Source organism: Spermophilus citellus (genome assembly GCF_964194105.1).
Source record: "Spermophilus citellus genome assembly, chromosome: 3".
NCBI lineage: Eukaryota > Metazoa > Chordata > Mammalia > Rodentia > Sciuridae > Spermophilus > Spermophilus citellus.
In genome coordinates, this window is record NC_138184.1 from 74,379,922 (window position 1) to 74,407,137 (window position 27,216).

The 27,216-nt window shown below is 46.8% G+C and overlaps 4 protein-coding genes across 20 annotated transcripts in view; 1 reads left to right on the top strand and 3 right to left on the bottom strand.

Moving 5' to 3' along the window:
• Positions 1-15,211, bottom strand: part of ZNF70 (zinc finger protein 70) — a 71,278-nt gene extending 56,067 nt beyond the window's left edge. For 5 of the 8 annotated variants that reach the window (XR_014020769.1, XR_014020770.1, XR_014020771.1 and 2 more), the window contains exon 1: positions 15,060-15,211. Coding sequence is in view for 2 of the 8 variants with exons in the window: in XM_081283690.1 (XP_081139816.1) it covers positions 10,390-11,721 (1,332 nt within the window). In the remaining 6 variants the exon portion in view is untranslated. Of the gene's footprint in view, positions 1-7,566; positions 11,804-15,059 lie in introns of those variants that run through there. The other 3 variants (XM_081283690.1, XM_081283691.1, XR_014020774.1) reach the window with 3 other exon arrangements.
• A 1,697-nt stretch (positions 15,212-16,908) lies between these two features.
• Positions 16,909-18,075, bottom strand: VPREB3 (V-set pre-B cell surrogate light chain 3; the record flags this gene model as incomplete). The annotated part of the gene is made up of 2 exons (XM_081287348.1): positions 16,909-17,231; positions 18,024-18,075. 2 exons carry the CDS (start codon positions 18,073-18,075, stop codon positions 16,909-16,911), a joined length of 375 nt encoding a protein of 124 aa, XP_081143474.1.
• Positions 18,076-22,267: 4,192 nt separating this feature from the next.
• LOC308643613 (uncharacterized protein C22orf15) lies at positions 22,268-25,377 on the top strand. Of its 9 annotated transcripts, none has more exons than XM_081283579.1 (5): positions 22,269-22,732; positions 23,428-23,514; positions 23,607-23,744; positions 23,985-24,308; positions 24,626-25,377. In XM_081283579.1, the coding sequence occupies exons 1-4, from the start codon at positions 22,708-22,710 to the stop codon at positions 24,278-24,280; spliced, it is 546 nt and encodes a 181-aa protein (XP_081139705.1). In that variant the 5' UTR covers positions 22,269-22,707; the 3' UTR covers positions 24,281-24,308; positions 24,626-25,377. The 9 variants fall into 9 exon arrangements, with proteins under 9 accessions (XP_081139707.1, XP_081139708.1, XP_081139705.1 ...); XM_081283580.1 differs by having other exon boundaries at positions 24,629-25,377; XM_081283577.1 differs by having other exon boundaries at positions 23,985-24,297.
• CHCHD10 (coiled-coil-helix-coiled-coil-helix domain containing 10) lies at positions 23,238-27,190 on the bottom strand. 2 transcript variants are annotated; one of them, XM_081283585.1, is made up of 4 exons: positions 26,935-27,190; positions 26,455-26,674; positions 25,470-25,635; positions 23,238-23,269 (listed from the first exon to the last, which is right to left on the bottom strand). In XM_081283585.1, exons 1-4 carry the CDS (start codon positions 26,973-26,975, stop codon positions 23,253-23,255), a joined length of 444 nt encoding a protein of 147 aa, XP_081139711.1. In that variant the 5' UTR covers positions 26,976-27,190; the 3' UTR covers positions 23,238-23,252. The 2 variants fall into 2 exon arrangements, with proteins under 2 accessions (XP_081139711.1, XP_081139712.1); XM_081283586.1 differs by lacking the exon at positions 23,238-23,269 and adding an exon at positions 25,180-25,393 and having other exon boundaries at positions 25,494-25,635; positions 26,935-27,172.
• Positions 27,191-27,216: the final 26 nt, after the last annotated feature.

The following is a 27,216-nucleotide window of genomic DNA, read 5'->3' on the forward strand; positions in this document are numbered from 1 at the left end:
TATCAATGTAACTACACCAGTTTTCTTTTGGATAGGAATTTCATGGTATCTTTTTCCATCTGTTACTTTTGGTTCTTCTCTGGCCTAGCCCACAATTCCTGAAAATGGGAGTTTTTTCCCAAATGACTTTCTTCATGGAGCATTCCCTTGTAAAACGTATACCAAGCACTTATATTACACAAGTCATGTCTGTTCTCCTTATGTTTCCAATTTAATTACATCTGTATTGTAGGATTTCTTGGCCTTTTTCTACTTCATTTATGGGTAGGAAAGAATTATCAGGTGCCCTTCCTTGTTGTGCTTTCATAGCTTGTGTACTGATGTCTGCTATGGTTCATGTCAGTAAGCAATACTACAGGGTGCAGAAAACCCCATTTAAATGTCCTAAAATAGGAGGCTTTTGAATAACTGAAAATCCAGACTCAGGGCTGCCTGCATTCAGAGCCCCTGGCCCTGTGTCTCTAGAATTCTCCCTGCCCTGCCCTGCCCTTACCCCACCTTGGCTGGTTTCTTTCATGGAGGCAAAATGGCTCCAGCAGAGCAGGGCCTAGCCCCTGCACATGGCACCACCCAAAGAAAGAGGTGGTCATCTGGACTGGGGTTATGGCTCAATGGTACAGAGCTTGCCTAGCATGTGTGAGGCACTGGGTTCAATTCTTAGCACCATGTATAAATTAAGAAATAAAGGTCATTGACAACTAAAAAAATATTTAAGAAAAGAAAGAAAGAAAGAGGTGGTCATGAGACTAGATTCCAGGGCACAGAGAGGGCTTCTCAGTGGACCACCTCTGGTCACATGCCCACCCCCACCACTGCGATCAGGTACCAAGGATTAACAACTTTTCCCCTGGGCACAACAGGAGAGGGACAACCTCATAGAGGCAACTGGCCATCCCCCCCCAGGCCAGGGATAGCGGAGATTCCTGAGCAAGCACAGCCCAATAACCAACCAAAACTTCTAACAAGAGTTGACAGAACTCTGGAAATATACAGCTGGAATAGTGCCCAAGGCTTCTCAGTATAAGTAAACCCAGAGGTAGAACGTGATGAAGACGTTCTCATTGACCAAACTTTAGTCATGATCCTCTGACTAGCCAGCCACCTTCTCAAATAGGCTTGACTTTGGGCTTCAGTTTTTGTCCTTGCAGAGCCTGAACTGCCCAGTTTTAGCAAGAATCCTGCTAAATTAGGTTAGCCAGAGTCTCACACCCTGAATAGCTGATCACCTCTGCTATATAAACTATCTCATCTTCCCCTACCTCCCCGGCCCATGTCTGAACACCTGACTTACCTTCAGTAAGAATCCTATTAAACTGGTTTAGCAAGAATCCCTCTTTACCTTGGTGTTTTCTCTTAGTTGTTTTTCATCTACCAGCTCTGACCCTGCTCCTTAACTACAAATTCCCATTGGGCCATCATGTATCTGAAATTGAGCCCAATTTTATACTAAGGCCTCTTTTTTCCTTATTATAATAGTTCCTGAATAAAATCAGCTTTTAGTGATGTCAAGCTCTGTAACAAGTGGGGAATGTGCAGAGGAGATGGTTTCAGCCCATAGCAGAAAAGTCAGTTCAGCAGTGCTTTGTTCTTACAGGTCACTCTTGGGCCTACTTACTTCCTAAGAACAGGGAGAACTACCACAAATGGAGCCCTACTGTGTTTCAAGCAGATCCAACATTTAAGGAGTCCTCACTCTCAGGCTCTAACCCTATTCTTGTGCAGCCCTGAGAATGGGTGCTTCCTATGTATAGGCTAGCCCCAGGGACCCTTGGCCTCACTCTAATCCTAGTATCTCTGCCTCTCACTATTGCCAATTGTGATAGCTGTCACTTCCTTTCTGCCACCCTGGTGTCTTACAAATGTCTATTTAGGGCAATGCTGACTCAAAATCACGTATTGAAGGTGATTCTGGGAAACTTAGCTCAGTTAGGCAGGTTGTAACAGTACAAAACCACAACACCCCTTTGTCAATGTGGCATTTCCACACACCTCCTTTAACTATATCAACTTCCAAATAAAGATAACAAAATCATGTTGTGCCCAGGGAAAAGGCTGCTAATCCCTGGTACCTGTTCTCAGTGGTGGGGGTGGGCATGTGACCAGAGGTGGTCCACTAATATGATAGCTGCCTTGTATAATCAAAAACATATTAATCCTGTTTCTTATAGAGGACTCAAGTCTACACATCCTTCACTTATTGTTAGGTGACATCTATTCCTCTAGCTATTGTACACTTTACGTGCATGCACGTGCACACATGCACACACACAACACCTTTGATATTCTGTAGTTTAGCTACAAAAAATCAAAGGTTACCCACTATAAACACATTTTGTGTTGGATCATAGGGAATTTGGGGGTGGAAAGAAAGTGTTACAATAGGTTTTATGTTTCTAATGTGAAAGCCTGAAATCTGATACACTGCAAAATCTGACATTTTTTGAACAGCAACATGGTTATGGTTTCGATAATAAGCTCATGTGTGGGACAATGCAAGGATGTCCAAAGGTAAAAAGATTAGATTATGAGAGCTGTAACCTAATCAGTGGATTAATCTACTGATACAGATTAACTAGGTGTTAACTATAAGCAGGTGGGGAATAACTAGAAGAAGTAGTTCACTGGGGGCCTGCCTTTGGGGTTTACATCTTGTCCCTGGTGAGCAGAGCTTTCTCCACTTCCTGGCTTCTGGTAGCTTTCTGCTCCATGCCACACACACCTTCAGGTAGTACTCCCAGGACTGAGACACAGAGGGCACTGTATCTATCCCAAGCTCTGTTCTCCAAATTTGTCCTGATGGATTGATGTATCTTTTTCTCTCCCTCCCTTTTACTCCCCTTTCTCCACATACTATGGTGAAATGAGCTCCTGCCAGCCTTCTTACTCTTTGAGAACATGAAATGACAAGGTCTTCCACTGTCATCTTGAAGTGGGAAGAGAAATCTCCTCCCCTCTCCCTGCATCCATGAAACAAGGAAGCAACCAAGAGCAAAATGAACCTTGACCATCATGAAGGTCTGCGAGAGGCCTGGGAGTTCTTAGCTGAGTTATAGTTTGCAGAAGATAAGGGCTCACAGAGAATCATGGCTGGGGTGCTTGTGAAAAAGTTGCTTTTAGGAAAACATGAATATGGCATGCATTAAGATTACAACATGAAAGTATAACAGTGAAACACAAGATGGTTGCAACCTATTTTCTTATTCTCCACTAGCCAAAGTGCTGGCCCTAACCCTAAACTTGGTCTGCTTTCCTGGTTAAATAAGTGCACCTCAGACCCCGAATACAGCAGAGCTGATGAGAATGGTGGGTGTTGAGGGGGAGCAGGCTTTCTCAGAGTAGCTATCTTAGAATAGGAACCCCACCACCACCTTCAGCCCATGTTCCTTTGATGGCTGGGAGAGGAAGTGGCTGGACCATGTGGAGTTAGATCAGTAAGGGCCTTCAGACCAGCCTGGATAGTTATGTTTCCACGAAATTCAATATGGTATCTGAGGAAGAGAGTGATGTCATCAGAATTGCAGGATAAAGACAGGCTGCCAAAAGAAGAAAGGAAGGACAGAAGGGAAGGGAGGTCAAGGAGGACCTGTGTACTGGGCCAGCAGAGGAATGACAGCAGCCTACACTAAGGTGGGAGCAATCAGATGAGAAAGAGAAGCTGTCAAGCAAAATAGAGAAGCAGAAGTTGGGGGGAATTTGTGAACAAGAAGGCAGATGAGGAGGTGGTATCTGATTCCTGACTTGAGATCAGCAAACTGGAAACAGGAAACAGAGGATGAAGAAACATTCTTGGTTCACAGAGCAAATGCTAGTGGAGAGCCTACACCACAGCCCAGTGGGGTATGGTGCACTGTGAGACCTGTAGGCCCTTCCCAACCTAGTAGAAAGAAAGATGGACAGAGAGGGAGACCATGCTGAGTGCTTCTGGAGTGGGCACTGATGGGAGAGGGCTTCAAGTCTTGGGGTAAAACTCATTTATAAGCCTTGGATACATACCACCCGCCTCCAAGGGAAGACCTGTGTCCCCTGGTCATCCCCTACTGTGAGCCTAGGACAGCTCCTCACTTTTGAGGGTGGTCAAAAGTGGTCCCATGGTCCTGAGAGGTGAGTCCCAAACCCAGGAGGTATCTCTCCCTTTTCTGGGAAATGAGAGAATGTGAGGATTAAGTAGAGAACACACTGAACCTAGCTTGGTTAGGTGTGACACCCTCTCATTTCTGGAGTTGCAAGAACTAGAAGATTTAAGAGAAGTAGAGAGGAGAGAAGTAAGAGGTGCTTCCAGCCATCTCTAGGGGGGGGAAGACAAACTAGCCAAGCCAGGATCAGTGACAAGGGAAAGGAGAGATTTAATTTTGGTTTGCTTTTGTTTTTGGTACTGGGGATTGAACTCAGGTACACTCAACCACTGAGCCACAACCCCAGCCCTGTTTTGTATTGTATTTAGAGACAGGGTCTCGCTAAGTTGCTTAGCACCTCACTTTTGCTGAGGCTGGCTTTGAACTTGCAATCCTCCTTCCTCAGCCTCTTGAGACACTGGTGTTTCATGCATGCATCACAGTGCCCAGCAGCTGGGATGGATTTAAAGACAAGGGGGGAAAAAAAGAAGGAAAAGAAAATGAAGGCCAACAAGAAGACCTTCTGGACTTCTGGTGATCTACCAAAACCCTTTCAAATGCTTGCAGAGAACCACCAGAGGGCACTCGAAACACCTCCTTCCCTCACCACCCTCATTTGAACCACCAGGAGGGTGGCATAGTGGAAAGCCATCTGACTTCAGGAAACACAGATAGCCACAAAAGCAGAAAGTGAGTGAGGCAAACAGACATTCTCCAGCACATGCCCCAATCAATAATTTGACAACTAGACCAAGTGTTTGGTCTCTGTGATGTGGTAGTGGTGGTCCACACATAGCATCGTGAGGCAAAATCCTCTATCATTTTATACTCCAATTCCACACTCACCAAGCAACTTTATAACATGTTTTTCTGAGATATCAGATACTGATACTATCAGAAGGTAGTTTTCCTACAAGAAAAAGGTTTATCTTTCCTCACTCCCAGAAAATCAATACATCCACCTTATGTGATGATGGTGAATGTCCACTCATCCCCAAGAACTGAGCAACCATGGCCTGTGATGGCTAAACACATTTGCCACCTCTGACATGTTCTGGATTACAACACACCAGGGCTCCAATATTATATTAAGAAATGTTCTTCCCCATGGTTGCTGGGTAGATCTGACACTAAATCACCACATACTTTGGGCAAGTCATCAGCTTTAACTTCCCAACCTGCAACTGGAGTAAACAGAAGTGACCATTCTCATAAGCCTTTGCAGCTGTGACAGCACTTCCCTCCTCCCACTGAAGAAGGTGCTGGCAGTGTCTTGTGGGTGGGTGGAGTGGCATGAGAAGGCCTGGGCAGAAACAAAAAGGAGATAGGAAAGGGAGATGAGACTAAGGTCCCCCTTTCTCTTCAAATGACCATTACAGGTTCACTTAGGGAGGTGGGATGGATTTGATGTGTACTTCTTTGCTACATCTGCAAGATTTTCCAAAAAGGAAGGCACAATGTAATGTTAAAACAACTTTGGAAGTGAGAATAAAAACTTAAAAAAATATATTGTAAGGTTGGAGTGTTGCTTAATGGTAGAGTACATGTTTGTTATATATAAGGCCCTCAATTCAAGTCCCAGCACTACACATCAAAAAAGTTTTCAAAATACCAGTAGCTTAATAATCAGCTGTACCTCATAATTTAATACACAGGTTTGCTTTCTGTACACCTCTGAACCCCAAAAGGTTGTAGAGTGGCATCATTCTTCTATATTTACAACCAAGGACACTAAAGCTGTTGGTTATGACTTGAAAAGTTAGCTCCAGGCAGAGTGTGACACTGAACCCAAATGCAAGAAGTCAGAGAGAGGCAGCAGCAGGCAGACCTCTAGTCTACCCAGAAATAACACTCTACATGTGGTTAATAACTCATAGAGATGGGCTGGAAATGAGTGTGGCCTATTTGGATTAATCGAGCTAATATATTTTAAAATATAAAGATAAAAATTAATTATGACTTGCATAAAATGTTAATAACAGAATTTCTTAAGTAACAAGAAAATAATTTTATAAAAACCAGAAAACAAAGTTCAACAATTTGCTGTTTATAAGTTACAGACACATAGCAAAATATATACACAAGTTAAAAAAGTAAAACACTAAACTCAAACATGCAAATGCAAATTCAAGAAAAGCAAGAGACTTCAATCACAATTTTGGAAAAGTTGAAGCTAGAAGCATTAAAAGAGGTAAACAGGGTACTAAAAGGCACAGTTTTTAATATGTAATTATTAAAAACGCCTATTTCTCAAAAGAAGATTTGAGAAAACTACACCAACATACACAAAAAGAGAAACAAATATAAAAAGTGAAATAGAAGCCAGACATGATAATGTGCACCTATAGTCCCAGCTACTCAGGACACTGAGGCAGGAAGACCACTTGAGCCCAGGAGTTTAAGGTCAACCTGGGCAATACAGTGAGACCCTGTCTCAAAATAATAATAATAATAATAATAATAATAACAACAACAACAACAATAACACAATTTAAAACTAAAACATAAAAGTGAAATATAAATCACACAAAAAAACAAAAGGAAAAAGCATACAAAATCAGACTATGAAGGGCATATGTGAGGCACTGGATTTGATCCTCAGCACCCCAAAAAAATAAATAAAAGTAATGTGTCCATCTACAACTAAAAAAAAAAATCAGACTAGGACTAGACAGGTAAACAAGTGTTCATAACTGTTTGGGGGTCACAGAGTCCTTTCAAAAGATGATGGATGCTACATGCCCCTTCCCAAAACAATCCATTAATCCACAAACCCACACAACTTGTTCAATTCTTAGGGGCTCCTAAATCCCCTTCATGCTTAGTCCCAGGTAGTCCCTTAGACCCCAGATTAAAATCTCTAAAATAAATGAAATTTATACAGAGTATGGATTTGAATTAAATAATCCAAAAATAGAGTTGACAAATAGAACTGATGAAATAAAAACAGTTTTTGAGAGAACACAAATGCTTTATAAAAGTTGATAATATACCCTGGCCCAAAGCAGTTCTATGGACATTTAGAAATGTTGATAATACAGTACAAGAAATAAGCAGCAAAGACCTAAGCATTAAACAATTGGGAATATTTTTTAGAAAACATCTGGGCCAAAAGGAAATTTCCAATGCTATAATAACAACCCCCCCAAAAAAACCAAAACAAAACATCAAAACGTACATAGAGAGCAAACAAAGCTATGACTATAATGAGAAAACCATAGACCAAAGTGCCTACATTTATTAATGATAATAAAAATATGATTAATCAGCCAGTCACAGTGGCTGTAATCCCAGCAGCTTGGGAGGCTGAGACAGGAGAATCGAGAGTTCAAAGCCAGCTTCAGCAACTATGAGGTGCTAAGCAACTCAGTGAGACCTTGTCTCTAAATAAAATACAAACTAGGGCTGGGGATGTGGCTCAGTGGTTAAGCACCCCTGAGTTTTGATAAAAAAAAATTTAAAAAAAAATATATATATATATGATTAATCATATCTAAATAATTAACCTTAGAATTGGAAAGTATTAAGCTGAGAGGGAAAGAGAGAAAACATGTTTTAACAAAACAAATTAGCAAACAAAATCAAAAACTGGAGTTTTATAACACTCAACAACATCTATATAAATCACTGTAGGAAGAAGAGAAAAAATGTAAAGCAAAAACAGACAACTCAATTAAAAAACAGTTAAAATATTACCAGGGACCATATCTTATTATAACTTTACATTGTTTGGGAATCTAAATAAAAAGAGAGTTCTAAAAAATACACAATAGAACAGTGAAAAAATTCGAAAAACAAAACAAGGCTCTGCTTATACATACATCCAAAAAATAGAAAAGTGCCTGGTCTAACCATGTTTACAGAAGAATCTGTTAACCCTTGGGGGATGAGTTAATTCCTATGTTATATAAAAAGAAGGAAAGGAAAGGGGGAGGGAGGGAGGAAGAGGAGATAGAAAGTGCATACTCCAAAAGTTGAGAACTGCATAAAGTGAATTATGAGAACCCAGGCATGAAATGAGAGGGCAACAAACAGCCTGAATTCTGTGTGGCTTTTTCAGAGGAGGTAAATCAGTTTGGCCGAAATAAGGATCTATGTGCAGAAAAGCTCCTGAAAGATAGCTTTAAGGAGAATGGTGACGTGCAAAGTAGTGCTTAGAAATCAATTTGGCTGGAACACGAAGGAAAAGCAGAGAGACCCTGATGGACGCTTCCTGGACAAGGACAGGATGACCAAGGCTGAGATGGAATGGGGATGGGTAGTAAAAAAGAGGTAGATCTTTCAGGGGACTCTGCCTAATGCCACCTGCTGCCCCAACTGTTTCTTAGCATTCTCTCTTCACTTCTGATAAATGACAAGACCTTGAGTGAAAGCTGCCTGTAAACAGGACCTGGGACCACCTGTCAGCACTGGACCTCCAGAGTCCAGCTGGTTATGCACAGGATTCTTGGGGACACTGGGCAGTCAGAACTCTTAGCGGGATTTCTCCAGTCTATCACACCCATGGTTCCAAACCTCTGGCCTACCAAGCCCCACTTATTAAAGAACAAATACGGCTTTCCGTATTTATTAGTCAAAACTATATATAAATGCCACACTGAGCTTCTGAAAAACTGAGATAACCAGCATCACCATGATAAATTCATCTGATTCCAGTGGTAAGTAAACTTTTGGAAAACTTCAAAACAGCTCAGATTGCCTCTTTCTCCACTACCTCTGAGAAGCTGGGAGCCTGGAAAGAGGGATAGCCAGCACTAATATCCCCCATGATGCTGGGGATGTAGCTCAGTGGTAGAGCACTCACCTAGCATGTTCAAGGCCAAGGTTCAATCCCCAGCACCACGAAAATCAAGGGGGTATTCCCTGGCCAGGGACAAGGGCTTATTTATTGGCCAATCATCACTGCCTGAGCTCATACTCAGGGGAGTGGGGGTAGGAAACTGAGACAGAATGGCAAACAGGCTTGCTTGGCCAGAGCAAGCAGGCTGACATTAGATGCTGTTGGGGCTGCATGAAAGCTCAGCACAGGGCTCCCATTCTGGCCACACACTATAACTTCTAATTAATTACCTGGGGAGTTTTGAAAAAAAACATTGTCAGGGACCCAACTCTGGGGGTGCCGATTAAATTGGTCTAGGTGGGACATGGGTAAGGGCACTTTTTAAATAGCCCCCAGGTGAATTCCAGTTAGGACAGAGAATACAGGAGCATGGATGACACTGCTGCAGCAGAAGGCTCAAGATGGTGTTTAAGAGAAAGCATCAGAATGTGGGACACTTCTCTGGTCTGCAGGGAATGTGCTTCTGGGTAGGCAGGGGTCACTAAGGTTCTCCATTCTCAACTGCCAAAACACTTTCAAGTATAGCCTGGTTCCTACTCTTAGAGGTAAGTGTCCAGGTTTCATCACCCCAATCCCTTGGAAGGGGAAACAGACCCTGGGGCAAGTTATGGGACTTGCTCCATGTCATACAAATAGGATGGAGTCGTCCTGGGACTTGAACCAGCCTCTTCCTCTCATCACCTGCTTCCAATATCCCCAGCTGTCACAGCCAGATATTGAATATACTCTGCCCACAAGAAGACCAAATTTCCACCCTCTTATGACAGAGCCACCTGACAGAATCTACCCTAATGCTAAGTTATAAGACCACACTAGGGGCTCACTGCTGTCACTCACAATCCCTCTAACCCTCCTTTGTCCTATTAACCTATTTTGGTTCTCCCTAATGCCCAACCCTGGCAGACAATTCTATTTTGCCTCTGCTCTACCTACTGAATTCATTTTCTTCAGCTGACTTGGACTGTAAGCATGGTTTCTAACTTCTGAAAGTGTCAGACTGAGGCAGACTGATTTAAAGTTCATTTGACATTTTCCTGGGCTTAACTAAATTTTCTGCCTCTTGAAATTCTTCTTCTTTTATACTTGGAAAAAAATGAAGAGAGGGCAAAACAAAATTTCATAGGCTTGAGAGTCAAAATGAGAATGAGAAAACTGAAAATCTGTTCTCTTTGGGGGCTCACTTCCCTATTGTTCCATCCTCCCTTCACCCAGGAAGCCTGTTGAGAGCATGGTGTGCTTGGCCAGGTGTCATGTAGAACCTTCCTGCTGGGGGGAATGGTCAGGAGGGCCTTGTGGGAGAATTTCCATCCAGCATTGTTATCAGGGAGGTAGGTGGAGTCTAAGAGACAAAAAAATGTATGTATGGGCTCCATCTGGCAAAGGCTTCCAACATCTGGAAAAAGGCTCCATCTGGCAAAGGCTTCCAAGCTCCCTCTTCTACAGTTTCTCCCCAGAATGGATTTTCTGATGCCGGATCAGGTGTGAGCTCCCCCTAAAGGACTTGCCACACATGTTACACACATAGGGCTTCTCTCTGGTGTGGGTTTTATAATGCTCAATGAGAGCTGACCTGTGCCGGAAGGACTTTCCACATTCGCAGGAGTAGGGTTTCTTGCCAGTGTGTATTCTCTGGTGCTGAATCAGTGCAGAGCTGTGGCAGAAGGCCTTGCCACACTGACAGCACTCGTAGGGTTTCTCCCCCGTGTGGATCCGCTGATGCTCAATAAGCGACGAGCTCTGGCTGAAGGCCTTCCCACACTTATGACACTTGTAAGGTTTCTCACCAGTGTGGGTCTTCCGATGTTCAATGAGGTTGGAGCTCTGGCTGAAGGCCTTCCCACACTCTTCGCATTTGTAAGGTTTCTTCCCTGTGTGAATCCGCTGATGCCGGATAAGGTGGGACCTATGACAAAAGGCTTTCCCACAAAGATCACATTCATGGGGCTTCTTCAGAGTGTGGATTTTCCGATGCTGGCTCAAGCCTGAACTCTGATTGAAGGATTTCCCACATTCCTTACACTGATAAGGTCTCTCTCCTGTATGAATTCTCTCATGTTTCCGGAGACTGGAGCTTCTGCTGAAATCCTTCCCACATTCCCTGCACTCATAGGGCCTCTTTCCTGTGTGGATTTTCTGGTGTTGTGTGAGGGCTGAGCTCTGGCGGAAGGCCTTCCCGCACTCCTGGCACTCATAGGGCTTCTCCCCAGTATGGATGAACTGATGTCGGAGAAGGTGGGAGCTCTGGCTGAAGGCCTTCCCACATTCACAGCACTCATAGGGCTTCTCCCCAGTGTGGATGACCAGGTGTCGGAGAAGGTGGGAGCTTTGGCTGAAGGCCTTCCCACACTCATGACATGCATAGGGTTTGGCTGGCTGTGGGATACTGTGAGATACCTTAGTCCCCAAGTACCCCCTGCCTGCTTCCTTACAATCAGGTGGACTGGACTCTTCTCTACCATGGATTATCTGACATACACTGAGGTCAGATTTCTGGAGAAAGGTTTCACCAAATATCTCCTCATCCTGGGGTCTGGTTTCAGAGGGGATAGTCTGATGCTGAACAGGGCTTGAGCACAGACTGAAATTCCCCTCGTAATCATCCTGTTCCACATCTTGCTCCCCAAGAGGGACCTCCTTGTAGATAACAGCCATTTGTTCCAAACCTCTTTCCTGAAGAAAAGGGTGCCCCAGGTCCTCCCCTGGGAAAAGTTCTTGCCTGTCCTCAAACACAAAGGTCTCACCAAACTTCGTTGCTGAGGGAACCTCCATTGTGAATCTGGTATCACCCCCAATGACTGTGTATCTTTAAAAATGCTCTTCTTTGGGTCACCTTTACTGTTCTCACAATCTGAAAATAACACAAGGGACGTTGTCAAGTCAGCAAATCAAACAACTGTCAGGTACCTCCTTCCTGTGCTAGACTCTATGGTTGAAAAAATCTTGCCCTTAAGATGACAAGTTTCACTTACCAGAAACAATTGTAAGCAAGACAAATAGACACAATCAAATGCCACATCATGTGTCTAGACTCTAAGGGCTGAAACAAAGGTAGGTTAAAAGAGGAAGTGGAGCCATTGTGGAAAAGAAGGCAAGTCTCCAGCTACATGACAATGCTGTGGGTGGATTTTCTTGGGAGAGACAAAACTTCTCTCCTACCCTAGGTTAATGACACAGCCACCAATCAGGTGCCAATCAGAACCCTAGGAGTTAGTCTAGACCCTCTCCATTATTGCCCCACCTGGCCCATCCTGTCATCTTCCTCAGGTAGCATGCAAAGGGTCTCTGCCCTCTGCCCTCACTTGCCACTGTGCAGCTCAAGCCTGACTGCAACTCCCCAGGATTTTTTCAATACTCACCTCTTAACCAGCTACCTACCTACAGCTTCTATCCTTCCCCCTGGTCCATGGTCTATACTAGCACCAGAGTGAAGTACCCAAAGCACAAGCCTGACAGAGTCCTTTTCATTCTTGGATCTTCTAACATTCCAGCTCCTTCATTAGGGCCTTCACACCTGGTCCCTCAGTCTTCTCTCCTGTCTCTTTCTCACATACCAACTTTCCAGTTCAACATTCATTTGTACTGCTTTTGTATTTTCCCAAAAGGTCCTTCCCCTGTTCCTAGATTGCCACTTGCTTGTCCTTCCATACTCTGTCCAAATAACCACTCTTTTCTGCACCCTTAGGTTCTTGACTATCTGAGACATGCCCCCTTCGTGACCTTAGGTGATGGGTATACCCACCATAATGCATATTTATAATACTCTCTTCCCCATTAGCCTTCCAGCTCCCTAAGGGCAAATATTGTGTTCCCTCACCATGTAATCCCCAATCCCCAGCATAACAATACAATCCCATATACACAATAGTTGAATAAATGATCAAAAGGAGGAAAAGTTATCTGATTTTGTGCTACAACTGCCACACATTTCTCTTTTTTGCCAAAAAATATTTTATTCAAATAATTGTTTAGGGGAAAAAAGAGAAAATCAAAACAGGAAAAAAAATAATTGCCTAGATGATAAAAACCAATAAAAGAGACAGAAGCAGAATTTCTCCAGTGGAAGAAGGGTATTGTAGCAGGGACAAAGAAAGGAGTTAGACTATTCAGCTCTCAAACCCACTGCAGTGTCCCCTAAGAGTGCACCTCAGCACCCCATTCAGAAACTTATCTGCTAGATGAATGGGAAGTCCTCGAGTGATGGGATTATGACAGCAACACAACTCAGTTTCCCACTATGTGCTGGGAAACACTAGGACTTTCACAAGCATATCTCATTTATTCCTCACAACTCTATACAAATGTATTATCCTTCCTCTGAAGCTTAGAGAGTAATTGACTCAAAAAAAATACTAAATTAATCAGATGGTCACCATGGAATTCATGCTATTTGGATTTTTTTTTTTTTTTTTTTTTTGGTACGGGAGATTGAACCCAGTTGAACTTAACCACTGGGCCACATCCCCAGTCCCTTTTATGTTTTATTTAGAGACAAGTTCTCACTAAGTTGCTGCAGTTGGCTTTGAACTCATGATCCTCCTGCCTCAGGCTCTCGAGCTGCTGTGCCCAGCTAGAAATTTTGTATGCTTGTTTGTTTCAGCCACTGGGCATGGTGTTACACACCTGTAATCCCTCCCAGCAGCTCAAGAGGCTGAGGCAGGAGGATCATGAGTTCAAAACCAGCCTCAGCAACCTAGCAATGAATGAAACATAAAAAGGGCTGGGGATGTGCCTCAGTGGTTAAGCGCACCTGGATTCAATCCCCAAAATTAAAAAAAAAAAAAAAATTTCAGCCAGGAGTAGGGGTAAAACATAGCAAAGCACAGAACTAAAGTATTCTCAAAAATCCTTTGATCCCTTTGACTCCTCTTACCCTTCCTCTCCTCAACAGCCCACAGTGTCCAATCCTTCTCACTCAGCCTAGGCTTACTGATCACCTCAAATTCAATAACCCCTCATTTACACCAGGTTCTCTTTTTTGAGTTCCACCCCTTTGCTATCTGGCTCAGACCCTCTCTCTCTACAGTAGATCTAACTATGAGCTTCCCTTCCACTCTCTAGCCAGGATCATTTTCCTCTTTTCCTCACCTCTTTGTATTGCAGCAATAAGCTTGCTAACTCCCAACCTTCCCTAACAATTAAGATGTTAAGTGTTGCCCAGAAAAATCATACCACCATGCAAGAAACCACAACAGATACCAAGTTTTCAGTTTCAGCTGGAACCTCAGCACTCAACACTAGCATCCAATGACCTTATTTGCCAAATATCTCTGTTCTTAGTCCTCATCTTCCCACCCCATCTGGCATTGCTAATCAATACCTCCTCAAACAGAACATTTCAGAAGGTATAAACTGTCAAGCCTGGGGATACCGACACACCGACACATTTTGTTTGGCACATAAATAGTTGTACTTTTCTTTAATGGTCAATATTTAAAACTCAGTAAGTCCCTACTTCCTCTTGAAAACCTGGAAGATGTGGCAATCTGGGCCCACCCTTTCACTAACCCACGTTGCCTACCTAAGTACCTGAAAACTTTTAAATTGTCCCCATCGTCCCCCATCCCTCCTTTATTCCCTTGGCTTCTCCAAGTTTTTGCTCCACAATTTTCATACCCTCTGATCCCTCCTGCCTGATTATCTGTGGATTACAACTCTTCCTCCACCCACCTGTTAACTCCTGGCGTTGCCAAGGTTGCCTCCTTAGAGGTTGTTCGTTACTATGAAGTCCCTACCCGCCAAGTCTCCACTCGGAGTAAAAAAAAAATTAGTAACCCTTTATCTATCCCCAAGAATGTGTTACATGTTTTTGGACCGAAAATCCAAAGGTCTGGAAACTCCATGTTTCCCAACTCTCTCGGTGCCTTTCCCAGCTCCTCTTGCATTCGTCACCCCAGCCTCCAGGTAGCCCCTAGGTCCTGGGCACCTGGCAAACCCTTAGTGTGGTCAGGGTCTCCTGACTGGAGGCCCGAGAGCGGCCGCAGACCCACAGGCGCTCCCCAGCGCCCCTACAGGTTTCCTACCGATTAGGGACACCCAGACGCGGGGACACCCGAGGGACAGGTGGTCAAGAAGACTTGGGTCACACTAGCGGACGCAATGCAACTCACTTGGGTCGGGGCGGGGCGAGGCGGCTCACCTGGGCCGGGGCGGGGCCGCGGGAGGGGCGGGGCTACACCTGAGCTGCTCCAACCCCGGGCAAACGCGGCCTCATTCCGCCGCAGCTGCTGACTCGGAGCCTGAGATCGCCCGAGTGCCTGGAGCCCCGCCCCCTTCCCCCGAGCACTTCCGGGACCGCTCTAGTCAGCGTGGAGGTCCCAACGTCTCGGTGGTCCTGCTGTACGCTTCAGCCACCTTGATCCAGAGGCACTGGGACAACCAGGAGAGTCTTCTGGGCGGTGCGGTGATTCCGGCCGTCCCAATTGGGAGTCTGGCCGTGGGAAAAACAGCTGTGCCAGCTTTGGTCGGAGTACTGGGAGGAAACAGGCCGGGAAAGGTGGCAGATCTAGAGTCACAGGCGCCTGTTCGACTTACCCTGGGGCTGTATGCAACAGAGGCCTTCAGGATAAGGAGAGGAAGGTCTCAGAATTGTTGACTCGTACAGATCCAGGGGTCCGGTTTGCATTCACCACCCAAGTTAGATCTGGGCCTGCCCCTTCCCCACAGAGACAGGAACTTTGTGCATCTTTGTGCTGACCTCCAGACACGAGGTTAATCTTGGGGCACCAGGAAGGAAGAATAATGTGTTTGGGCTTTTTTATTTTGTTTTTATTTTATGCTGGAGATTACACTCACGGCCTTGTGTAAGGTAGGCAAGCACTTACCAGTTAATTACATCTCCAGACCGAGGGATGTCTGTTTTCCCATATTGGGGACTGAACCCAGAGCTTCACATATGATAAGCAAGCACTGAGCTACAACCCCAGCCCTTTTTATTTTATTTTTAAAATATTTTTAAAATTATACATGAACACAATATCTTTATTTTGTTTACTTATTTTTATGGGGTGCTGAGGATCAAACCCAGTGCCTCACATGTGCAAGGCAGGCGCTGTGCCACTGAGCCACAACCGCTGCACCCTTTTTATTTTATTTTGAGACCAGATTTCAGTAAGTTGCTCAGGCTATGCTCAAACTCCCAAGCCTCCCAGATACCTGGGATTACAGGTATGAGCCACCATGTCCAGCAAGGCTGTGTTTTTGAATGTGCACATGCCCCTGTCCCAGACACTCAATTCGGCTTCTGATGGCTGCATCACCTGTCAGCTCACCCTCTCTGTCCAGTTGCTCCATCCCTTGATGTATCTGCTCAGACTGTGGGGAAGCCTCCCTCAAGAGAACACACTGTTCCCAAGAGGGGGGATATTGCTCTAGCCTCCTGCCTGCCTTCCTCCTTCAATACTTCAGCTCTAGCCCTCATATGCCTCAGAGTCTCTTCCACGTCCCACACCACCTACACACACCTTGCTATCTCAAGGATAAGTGGGGCCTTCGGCAAAAACCAGGTAGGGAGACAGAGTCTGCCCCTCCCCAAACCAGCTGGTCCATGGGGACCAGCCACCAGATTTGTGAGCGTTGGACCACAATCAGCCAGCCATGCAGAGCCGGGGGTGGCAAGGGCTGGTTCCTTTTTCACTCTCTCTAGCACCCCAGGTCACCGGAAAGCCAGGCCACCAGTTTGAGCCTCTGGGGGCCAGGGGCAGGGCCGGCCACTCCCCAAGGGTCTCAGGTGCTTCCTTTTCAGCAGCCATCCCCAGAAACCAGCCCCCCCTCACACACACACACACATAGTCCTAGACCAATCACAATCACTTTTTCAGCCAGAATTTCATGGCTGTTATTGACATGTTGAATGTTATTAGCCCATTTTACAGAGGAAGGCTCAGAGAAAGAGAGATTCCAAAGGTCAGAGGCAGAAGTGGTAGGCACTCAGGAGAAATTCATTCCATATCCCACCCCCTAAGGACCAAAGCCGTAGCCAACGGAGCAGTAGTAATCCGCATCATCCTCAGGCTGCACAGGGCTGATGGTTAGAATACAGGCATTGTGAGCTATGTCCTTGGCAGCTGAGAATCGGTCAGGAATGCCAGCAGGCCGGTGGTGGTCCTCCTCTGAGCGGTAGTAGAGAAGGTAGCGGGGGGCACTGCCTGCCCGCTGCTGGTACCAGGATACACCGTAGTCCCCAATGGTGGTATGTGGGGGGATGAGCGTGCAGGAGAGCTGAGCCACTTGGCCTGGGAAGACCAGCAGTGCATCTGGTTGGGCCAGAACTGGCTGGGACACTAAGAAATACAGATTCATTCAGGCCCAGCCTGGGCCCCTTCCCTCCTGCCCCTGCCTATGAAGGCTTGGTCAGACCTCAAAGAGATGCCCATTCCCAAAGGGTTTATAACCTAGTGTGGTAGGACTAGCACTGAATCAGGTGCAGGAAACCTTGTTCCATGTGACTTATGGTGTTGTTTTAGGCCTCCATTTCTCTCTGTGAGTAAGGGCTTTGGAACCAGTGATCCTCATGTCATTGTTACTTCCATGTTCATTTGAAAGCCTAGCATTCAAAGTATTAGACTAGTGCCCTCTGGGTATTTCTGATGTCCAGCTCCCTTTCTCTCAAGATTCTTCCCTGTCTGTTTCACAAACTCTGGTTATAGGCTTACACCCCAGGAAACTCTATAGGCTGCACCACCTGTCAGCTCAGCCTCAGTCCACTGGCTTCTCAGGACATTTTCAGTGTTAGGTTGCCTCTGAGGCCTTGTGGAATAGTAACTTTCTATTATCCCTTTCCTCTATAAAACTAAGGTGATTATCTCCATTCTCCTAAGACCCCAAAGGATAAGAGTCCTAAGGGACCCTGGCAATCTGATCATTCACAAATGGAGAAACCAAGGCCCACGCAGGGAAAAGATTTACCCCAGGTCAGTGGCAAAGCTGCCTGGATCCAGCTTTCCTCTTTACCTGAATGCCTCTCCCAGGACCCTCCCTATAGTCCCTATAGATTTGCTTCCTTGCAGGGGCCTTCTGGGGCTAGTGCCTCCCCTACCCCATTCTCAAATAAGCCAGGCCAAGGGAGGACTCACCTGCTAGGAAGACTCCCATCAGAAGGAGGACCAGGCACCTGGGGCAGATCATGGCCAGAGACAGGAAGGCTGGCAGTCTTTCTACTAAGCTTAGGTGCTTAGGGGCACAGGGCTAAGCAGGTTGCTGGACCACAACAAGGCATGCAAATCAGTCCATTGACTGAGAAGGGAGGGGTATAGCTGGGGCCAATGGCCAGGCCCTATCTTCCCAATGTCAGGATCCTGACACTAGGACATTGGGAGCTCAGAAGCTTGGAAATCCTCAAGTGAGTGATAGCAGGAGATTGGAATCTGCTTTTTTGTAGCACTGGTGATACAAACCAGAACCTCAAGCATGCTAGTCAAGCGCTCTACCACTGAGCCACATTCCCAGCCTTAGAATCTGTTTCTTCATTGAGATACAACTGATATACAGGAAAGTGTGGGAGATCATCCTTGCATGTGATTGAGTTTCCTCCCTGGCTGGGTGTGAGGCGCTCAGTCACTTTTTAATGTGGTAAAGAGCTTTCCCCACCCTTCTTGGGTTTGAGAGCTTGTCAGTGTGGAGGCGCGTCTCACCACTGCCCCAAAGATCCAATCACCGCACCTAACCTTGCAACACTGCCCCCCTTGACCTTCACTGGATGGGATTTTCCCCAGAATTCTTTGTTCCCCAATAAAAGCCCTCTCCCTAGCGTGCTTGCTCTCTCTCCCTAGCCTCTTCAGTAAAACCTCGCTGCCCCCCTAGGAAGCTTGAGGCTGAGGGTTCGAGGAGGAGCCGTCCAGGAGCTGGTTTAAAGGTAAAATGGAGTCTGTGTCTTTAATTTAAACTCCCTGAGGATTTTCCCCGCATGACCGAACCACTTACACCATCTGTGCTGGCTGCAGACTAAAGGAAAGTGCACAAATATTAACCATATAGTTCGATGATTTTATATTTAATACACACAGATTTATATATGATGTATATACGTGTAATATATAACACACACACACACAATACAAACATCCCTGAAACCCTACATCTGGATCAAGATTTAGAACATTTTCATGTCCCCAGAAGGCCCCTCAGCACCTTTCCAATCAGTAACAGCCTCCACCCCTGCTATAGTTTAGATTTAATATGTCTGTTAAAGGCCCATGTGTTAAAGCCTTGGTCCCTGGCTTGGCTCTATTGGTAGACCCCAGTGGAAGACCGTCAGATCAATGAGGGTGTGACCTTAAAGGGGATAAATGGGACCCAAGCTCCTTCCTCTTCCTCTCTTTCATTCCTTGGACTGCCTTGAGGTGAGTAGCTTTGCTCTACCTCATACTCCCCACCATGATGTGCTGCCTCAGCACAAGCTGAAAAGCAACAGAGTCATGGACTGAAACCTCCAAAACTATGAGCCAAAATAAACCTTTCCTATTTAGGTTGGTTATCTCCGGTATTTGTAATAGTGACAGAAAGCTGACTAACATAATCCCCCAAGGGAACCATCATTCTGACTTCAATCACTTTAGATTAATTTTGCCTTCTTTAAAACTTCTACTATAAATGGAATTATAGTGGGATATGTGTGTGTGAACCTACGTCTCTTGCCCAACATTATGAGAGTCCTGTGTGTACAGCAATATGTAATTCAAAGTTCTCATAGCTATGTTTAATCTATTGTGTGAAGATACCACAACTAGTTTATCCATTCTCTTATTATTAGATATCTGGAAGCTTTCCAGTCTTTGGTCAGGACCAGTAAAACTGCTGTGAACATGTTTGTCAATGTCTTTTGGTGCACTTGTGTTGTCATTTTTACTGTAGAGCTACCCAGAGTGAAATTGCCAAGTGGTAGAGAATGTGCACATTTAGCTTTATTAGACACTGCCAAGGTTCCCAACATGGTTGTAGCCATCTGCACTCCCACCAGCAGGATAAGAGTTCTAGTGACTTCACATCCTCACTAGCCTTGACATTGTCAGTCCCTTTCCTTGGCCAGATGGAGGAAAGCTGAAATGGTTTTCACTACGGGTTAGAATCTCAGCTTCTGATCTCAACTGCATGATTCTAGCCAAGTTATTTCCCCTTACTGTACCTCAGTTTCACCATCTGAAATGCATATAAGCCCATTGGAAGCTGGAAAGCAATGAAGATGCAAAGATAGGATATATTGTTTCAGTGCTGAGCACACTGCATTTATTAAGTGCTATATTTTGGATCTGCAATGTCACCAAAAGGCCCAGATAATAAAGGCTTGGTCCCCAGGTAGGTACTATCAGAAGATAGTAGAACTTTTAAGAGGGGGCCTAGTGGGAGGTCTCAAGTCACTGGGGACATACCCTGGGAGGATAGTAGGAATCCATTCCCTTCCTAACTCTCACTTTGCTTCCCACTCAACATAAGATGAGCAGTTTCCTCCATCACACTCTCCCACCATGATCTGATGCCTCACCACAGGCCCAAAATAATGGGGCCAACTGATCATGGATTGAAACTAGCACTCTGACTTACAGGGGTCTGGTGGAGGTTAATGGGGAGGGGTGAGAAAAGAAGCAGAAAGAGGGGATGCAGTAGGCAAGAAGGAAAGAGAATGACAAAGAGAAACAAAGAAAAAAGTCAAAGGAAGGATGAACACAGATGTAGATGCAGAGCAATAGGTTAAGTGTGAGACCATAAAAAAAGAAAGAGAGGAAACAGAAAGGAAAGGAGGAGAGACAGACAAATAAATATAAGGGACAGGGAATATGGCAAAAGCTAGTGAGAAGATTAGGGTGAATGTAACTCAGTGCTAAAGCATTTGCTTAGCATGTGTGAGGCACTGGGTTTGAGCCCCAGCACTGCAAATAAATAGAGCTGATAAGAGGGACTAACTAGTAGTGAGAACTAAAGAGGCAATTATGACCTGTTATTGATCCAAGAGACCCAGAAACAACAAGACAGAAGGCAGGAAAATGCAAAACAGTGAGGACGGGCTGAAAACAGTTGGAAGTTTCTTGTAAATTTAAACATACATTCACTAGATGGCCCAGCAATCCCTCTTATGGTATTTACTAGAGAAATGAAAACTTTTGTGCACACAAGAACCTACAAGCAAATATCTATACTGACTTTATGCAAATCTCACCAAATGGAAACAAACTCAAAATGACAGGACGTGAATCCGGACAATGGAGCACTCCTCAGCAATAAGGATACACACAACAACCTTGATGGATCTCAAGTGCATCATGCTGAATGAAAGAAGCCAGACACAACAGGCTGCATGCTGTATGGTTCCATTTATAGGACATACTGGAAAAGGCAAGGACATAAAACAGAGCAGGAACTATTTTGACCGAAATAACAACTAGAGATTCCCTAAAGATTAAGTTTATTGCTGAGCAGTGGTGAACAACGGTAATCCAGGGACTCAGGAGGCTGAGGCAGGAGGATCATAAGCGCAAAGCCAGCCTCAGCAACTTAGCAAGACCCTGTCTCAAGAAATAAATGAGCTAGGGATGTGACTCAACTGTTAAGCACCCCTGGGTTCAATCCCCAATATAAAAAAGAAAAGAAAAGATTAAGTTTATCTGGGAATGTAACATTGCAATAGAAATAAATGATCCATAGTTAACTACCAGCATATTCAAGGAGATTGAGGCAAGAAGTTTTTGAAGGTGAAATGGATTACATAAAATATTTTTAAATAATAATCCTTGGCTAGAAGTATAAATAACAAGGGTGGCATCCGTCCAAAGTTAAATACACAGTTGTTGGGCAGATGTCTGTGCAGAATTATTTCTGTGTAAGGTTGTTGTGGCCTTTGTACAAGATTGTGATTCCAGCAGAGACCTTTGTGAATAGTTCTTATTATCAAACATGCATAGGTAAGATTCCCTCCTCTGTAAACCTCCCAATTTTATTAATTTCGGAGAGGGGTATTCAGGGCTCGACAAAAGTAACTCCATTTTGATTCTGACAACTTTCACAATTACAAAGAGGCACAAAGGAATTTGGGATGGCGATGGAAATGTTTTATATCCTGACTGTGATGGATGATTACATGAGATTTCTTAAAACTCGAAAACATTAAAAACAGCAAATTTTACTGCTTGCAAATTTTATCTTAATAAACATGACTAACAAGAAAGAAGGGCAGAAGAACGTGAAAGTTGAGAGAGGGAGGAGAAAGAAAACGAGCACAGGAAGATGGCCTTGAAATGATTGGTAGCCTGCAGAGATTGGTGACGACGGACACGCGCGCGCGCACACACACACACACACACCCTCTTCCAGCTTGGGCCTCTCCCTGATAACCGAATATGGTCTCCGACTCCCTCATCTGAGCACCCCTGAACCCCTGGTCTCGAGCCCCCACTGTGGGCGGGACCAGAACCCGGCCTCAAGGAATGCCCGCCCCTTCAGGTCCGTTACCCGGATACTGGGGCTAAGGCATTTCCTGCCTGGAGGTCTTGGCGACTCCCGCTGCCTTGGAGACCGGCTTGGGAGCTAGGGGACTCTACTCTGGCCCAGCGAGCGGCAGAAGAAAGAGGACAGAGGTCTTGGACTAGTTGAACAGGTAGCTGGCTGAGCAGGGATCTGAGCTTGGGACCACTCTCCCATCCACCCGCACTTGTACACACCTCCCCAACCCCACCCCGGAGTAGATCTGTCCCAGGCATTTCCCGAGTGAGGAAGTCCAGAGTTGGTGGCTCAAAGCCCCACCAGATCCGTCTCTTCCCCGCTGCAGCCATGTTTGTCACGGTGATGTTTGGAGGTAAGTGGGGTTCCCCAGCCCTGGAAGGCCGCTGGGGGTGAGTCACACGCAGAGGCGTGCCTCCCTCTGCCGTGGGAAAGCAGCGGCGGGAAGAAAATGTGCAGATGGGGAAGGGATAAGGGGGTTAGAGAAACCGAAATAAGGAGGAGGCAAAGGGAGCACCTGGAGTGAGGCCCTTGGGGAAAATCCCGGTGGGTCCTGCCTTGATAATTCATGCAGGTTCCTCCCAGGAAGGGCTGCCCAGCCACCGGGCAGCACGTTTTTGAACCTATCGCTTTGCCATTCCGTTAGCGGTCCTCAAGCTTCAGCTCGAAACACACATCTGAAGCTGTTTTCACTGCTCCTCGGGTGGGAAGCTGGTCGGCGGGATGTAGGAGGCGGGGGAGCGAGGGGGCGGTTCCAGTGCGAAGAGGCCGTCGGGGGCGGGGCCCGTGCCGAACACCAAGCTAGTTCCTAGATCAGGGCTGGGGTCTGGCCCGTGCGGGAACCTTGAGTTGTGCGCCCCAGTTATCCACATCTGTCAAGATGGATGGATGTCTGCAAAGAAGTTTATGCAAAATTGCCTGGGGTAAGTCCTAGTTCCATAGCCCTAGTCGCAGCTCTAGGGAGGGGAGAAATGGGAGAAAGTGGCAGAGGGCCCTGATTGAGGAGAAAGTAGGGGATCATACCTGCTCACCTTTACCCCTACCCCACAGCCGGCTGCGGGGAGCTGGTGAACCCCTGGTGCAGTCTAATGACCCTCACTGCCCACCTGAAGCAGAGGGGGCAGGTCCCCCCAGATGGTAAGGAGATGGGGAGGGATCAGGGGAGGAGAGGCTGAGGGACCCCATGCAAGGGTGCCAGCCCTGCCCAGCCTCTCTCCATGCCTTCCCAGAAACCATTGCCCTCTTAGCTGAGGATGGACAACTTGTGAGCCTAGGTGAGGACCTAGAGGAGAAGACTTCCCCAGCCTCCTCCAAGGGCAGTCCTCTTCTACAGGAACGAGGGACATATGTCCTTGTGAAAATCATCAGTAAGTGGACCCAAGACTCTCCCCTGCAGTTGTATTGGAATATAAAGCGGGACAGCAGGCCATAGACCACACTAGGCCCTGCTTAGCCCTCACTTTGACCAGGACCTAGCCCCAGCTTGTCCCTATCCATTACCCTGTCCTGACCCCCAGCTTTGGCCAACAAACAGATCTAGAGTAAGAGGTGGGATAGGGACCATCAGGCCAGTCAGGGATCTTTTGTTCTCTCTCCATACTCCACAGGGGGGGAGGATGGGGCACCTACCCGCTATGAGTCCCTACTAGAGAACCTGGATGGTCAGTGTCCGGAGCTGGCAGGTAAGTGTCAAGGTAGAACCCTGGGGGGAAAGGCATTTCTTCTCCCCCAGTCCCACCATCAGGGTTTCCTGGGTCTTTCAGAGGAGCTGCGCTGGCTATCAGGCGTCCCCACCATGGGCAATGGCCGGAGGAGACGCATGAGCACTCGGCGTAGCCATCGAGAACTAGAGCCCCCTTCAAGAGCTGGAAGGGTGAGCTCCCTGCCATCCAGGACTCGCTAGCTGGGGCCAGGAGCCAGGTATGGAAGAGGTATGGGCACCCAGAAGTGGAACCCCTTACCAGAAGGCAGACACATAAGTGCTAAGAGAAGCAGACCCTCAGTGCCAACCAAACATACCTATGCTCTCAAGATGGTTGTTACACATTGCACTAGAGATGGATCACCCCACTGGAGTGCAAGCACCCTAAGGGCAGGAATGTTCTCAGTGCTTAGGGGATGTAGAACAGGGCATGTAGAATACAGAAGGTGCTCAATGCAAAGTTGCTTAATGAACCCAAGGAAGGCAGAAGCAGGGTGTGTTAGAGCAATCTGCACTGAGTTTGAAGGGCCTGCTCCTTTGTTCCAGCAGGTCCCATGACTTGGCATACCACAGCCAAGTGGACAAGCTGGACTCGGAGTCAAGGGGGCTGGCCATGACCTCTGACTCATGTGATAAGATGCAAATAGACAACAGCCCAGCAAGATTCCTCTGCCCAATCCAGAATTACAGAGACCTTGCATCATTTAAAGGAGCAAGGTCACAGAAAGGTTGTGAGGCCTCTGAGGGGGAAAGCCCCTATGATGTGGGTGCAGAGAAAGGTGCCCAGAGACAAAAGCACAAAACGTGGTGGCAGAAGAGGCCCTTGACAGGTAGAAACAAAAGGCTTTTTCTGGGATTCCAGCCCCCAAAGTCAGATGCTCTTGAGATCACCTGCTAATGCCTCATCACCTCCCTTTGGGCTGCCCAAAGTAGTCCACCCTTGACTGCCCTAAGTACAGATTATTACAGGACTCTTCCCACCCTACCCAGGATGTCTGTTGCAGGTGATACACAGCACACTACAGTGAGATATTCATCCACCTCCCCTAATCCCAGTTCATTAGCTAGCAGACAGGCCAGCAAGAGGACACACAACAGGCTGTGATTTAAAATAAACTCTTTAATTGCACATTTGTGTCTTGAGTTATCTATGGGGTAGGAAACCTCCTTCTTACTCCCAGTCCCAGTTACAATCTGTCATCATGGTCCAGCTGTCCGTAAGGGGATGGGGTGGATGCAGGGTTAGGACCCAGGAGCCATCTCAGAGCTGGCCAATGAGTCTGCACCAACATGTTCAGGGGAGAGAGCTCAGACCTGTGGAGGGAAGGAGCAGCATAGGCTGTTGTTGCTTGCAGGTACAAGAAGAGGGTCTGCCCCTTTCAATCCCCACCTGGGATAGGGTCCAATTTCTCACCATGGTTGTATTTGCACTGCTTCAGGGCCTCACTGAAGCCCTCACACAGGGACAGGTCGCTCTGAGTGGTTGAGCAGTCCAGAAATTGTTTGATCTCATAGGAGCAGGGTCCCATCTGTAGTGGGGCAGCACGGGTAGGGGCCTGCAGGGGGGAGTGTGACAGGCAGAAAGGTCAGCTCAAGGTTGATACCTAGAGATAGGTTCCAAAGCTGGGGGCTGCCTGCCTCTTCCCATATCCTGTCTTGCTGCCTCAAAGATCCCAGGTCTGACCTGCCCCTGTCTAACCTCAGCTGAGCTGCTACATCCATGAAACAGCAAGCCAGCCACCCTCTTCAATGTCATTAAACTGATGCACACAGGGTTTCCTTGCTGCCTCACATTGGGCATGCTGGGGAGGAGCAAGGGAGGGAGGAGGAAAAGATTCTAGAATCTTTTATGTACTCTGAAAATAGCCCCACCTCCTGGCTTAGCCATACTGATCCTTATGACCCTTGACCTAACTGCTAAGCGGCATTTGGATTTGGCTCAGGACTGGTAAGGCCTCAGTGGGGGACAGGTCATCAGAGACCAGGAGCCATGACCACAGGCTGACCTTCACATTGGGCCTAGCAGCTACAATACTGAATTGGTAAGGAGAACAAGGGCTTGGTAAATTCAACATCCCTTGTCACTCTACTAGGGTTAGGTGAATTTGGGTAAATCTCTGAGTCCCACTGAACCTGGGTTTCCCATTTTTAAAGGGCTGGTTGGTATCAGTCTCTAAGAGTCCAGGGACCTTGCCCTCAAAGAGGGTCAGAGCCTGCCAATGAAGTGACAGTGAGCTCAACAGCAGAGTGAGGAATAGGACGCTCCTTAGTCAAAGTCCTAGGCCTGAGGCAATTCTGTATACATCCACTGGTCACTCTTCCCTTGTGGCCTTGAGAGAATCCTGCCTCAGTTTCTCTTGGGTCCTGCTGCTTACCTGCTGGGCAGCAGGCTGGGCAGGCTCTGAGCTTCCTCCACTGAAGGCTCCAGTCAGGGCACTGCCCATGACATGTCCCACGGCGGAGCCCACGGCTACCCCAGCGGCCATGGATGCCATCTGTGTCATGAGACCTGGCTGGCCCGAGGGGGCAGGAGTCGGGGCTGCTGCTGAGGGCGGTGGGTGTGCAGGTGGGTGGGCAGAAGGTGCCGCTGGGCGACTGCAGGGATAGGAGGAAGCAGGGTTAATCCTTGCTGAACCCTAGGCCAGGGTTCTCAGGACCCTGTAGCTCCTGCAAACGACCGCCTTTACTTCCGGAAGACCAGGAGGGCGACTCCCGAATTAGATACTTGACTGCTGCCCCCAGACTCTCCCCCCACCAAGATGGCGCAGTAACAACAAAGGTCACTACGGACGCCCTTGATAGAGTGCCCGCACTTTCCCAGCCTCCTCCCCATGGGGTCCCTGTCCTTTTCACACCTGGCTGGCCTGGCGGCCGCGCTTCGGCTCCCGCGTGGCATGGTGGCTGTGGGGGGACTTGGATGAGCTGAGTCAGAGACCGCTTCGTCCCCCGGACGAATGCAGCAAAGCCACTCACAAGGGGCTAAAGGAGGAGTCTAGGGCGGAGTCTTAGGGACACGCCCCCAGCTGAAAGAGGCGCTTTTCTCAAGCCCGGCCCTCTTTCGTGGCACCAAAAATATGTCTCACCTGGGAAGGAGAGGCTGCTCCCTCCCTGCTCCTGATCCCAGTTATGAAAGCTGT

Excerpts from the sequence above, each read along its gene's own strand:
- LOC308643613 (XM_081283576.1), top strand. The coding sequence starts at position 22,708 with ATGTTTGTCACGGTGATGTTTGGAG. Across the intron at positions 22,733-23,427 it reads TGTCACGGTGATGTTTGGAG|CCGGCTGCGGGGAGCTGGTG; the intron begins GTAAGTGGGGTT and ends CCTACCCCACAG. Across the intron at positions 23,515-23,606 it reads GGGGCAGGTCCCCCCAGATG|AAACCATTGCCCTCTTAGCT; the intron begins GTAAGGAGATGG and ends ATGCCTTCCCAG.
- CHCHD10 (XM_081283585.1), bottom strand. The coding sequence starts at position 26,975 with ATGCCACGCGGGAGCCGAAGCGCGGCCGCCAGGCCAGCCAG. Across the intron at positions 26,675-26,934 it reads GCGGCCGCCAGGCCAGCCAG|TCGCCCAGCGGCACCTTCTG; the intron begins GTGTGAAAAGGA and ends CTATCCCTGCAG. Across the intron at positions 25,636-26,454 it reads CCCAGCCTGCTGCCCAGCAG|GCCCCTACCCGTGCTGCCCC; the intron begins GTAAGCAGCAGG and ends TCCCCCCTGCAG.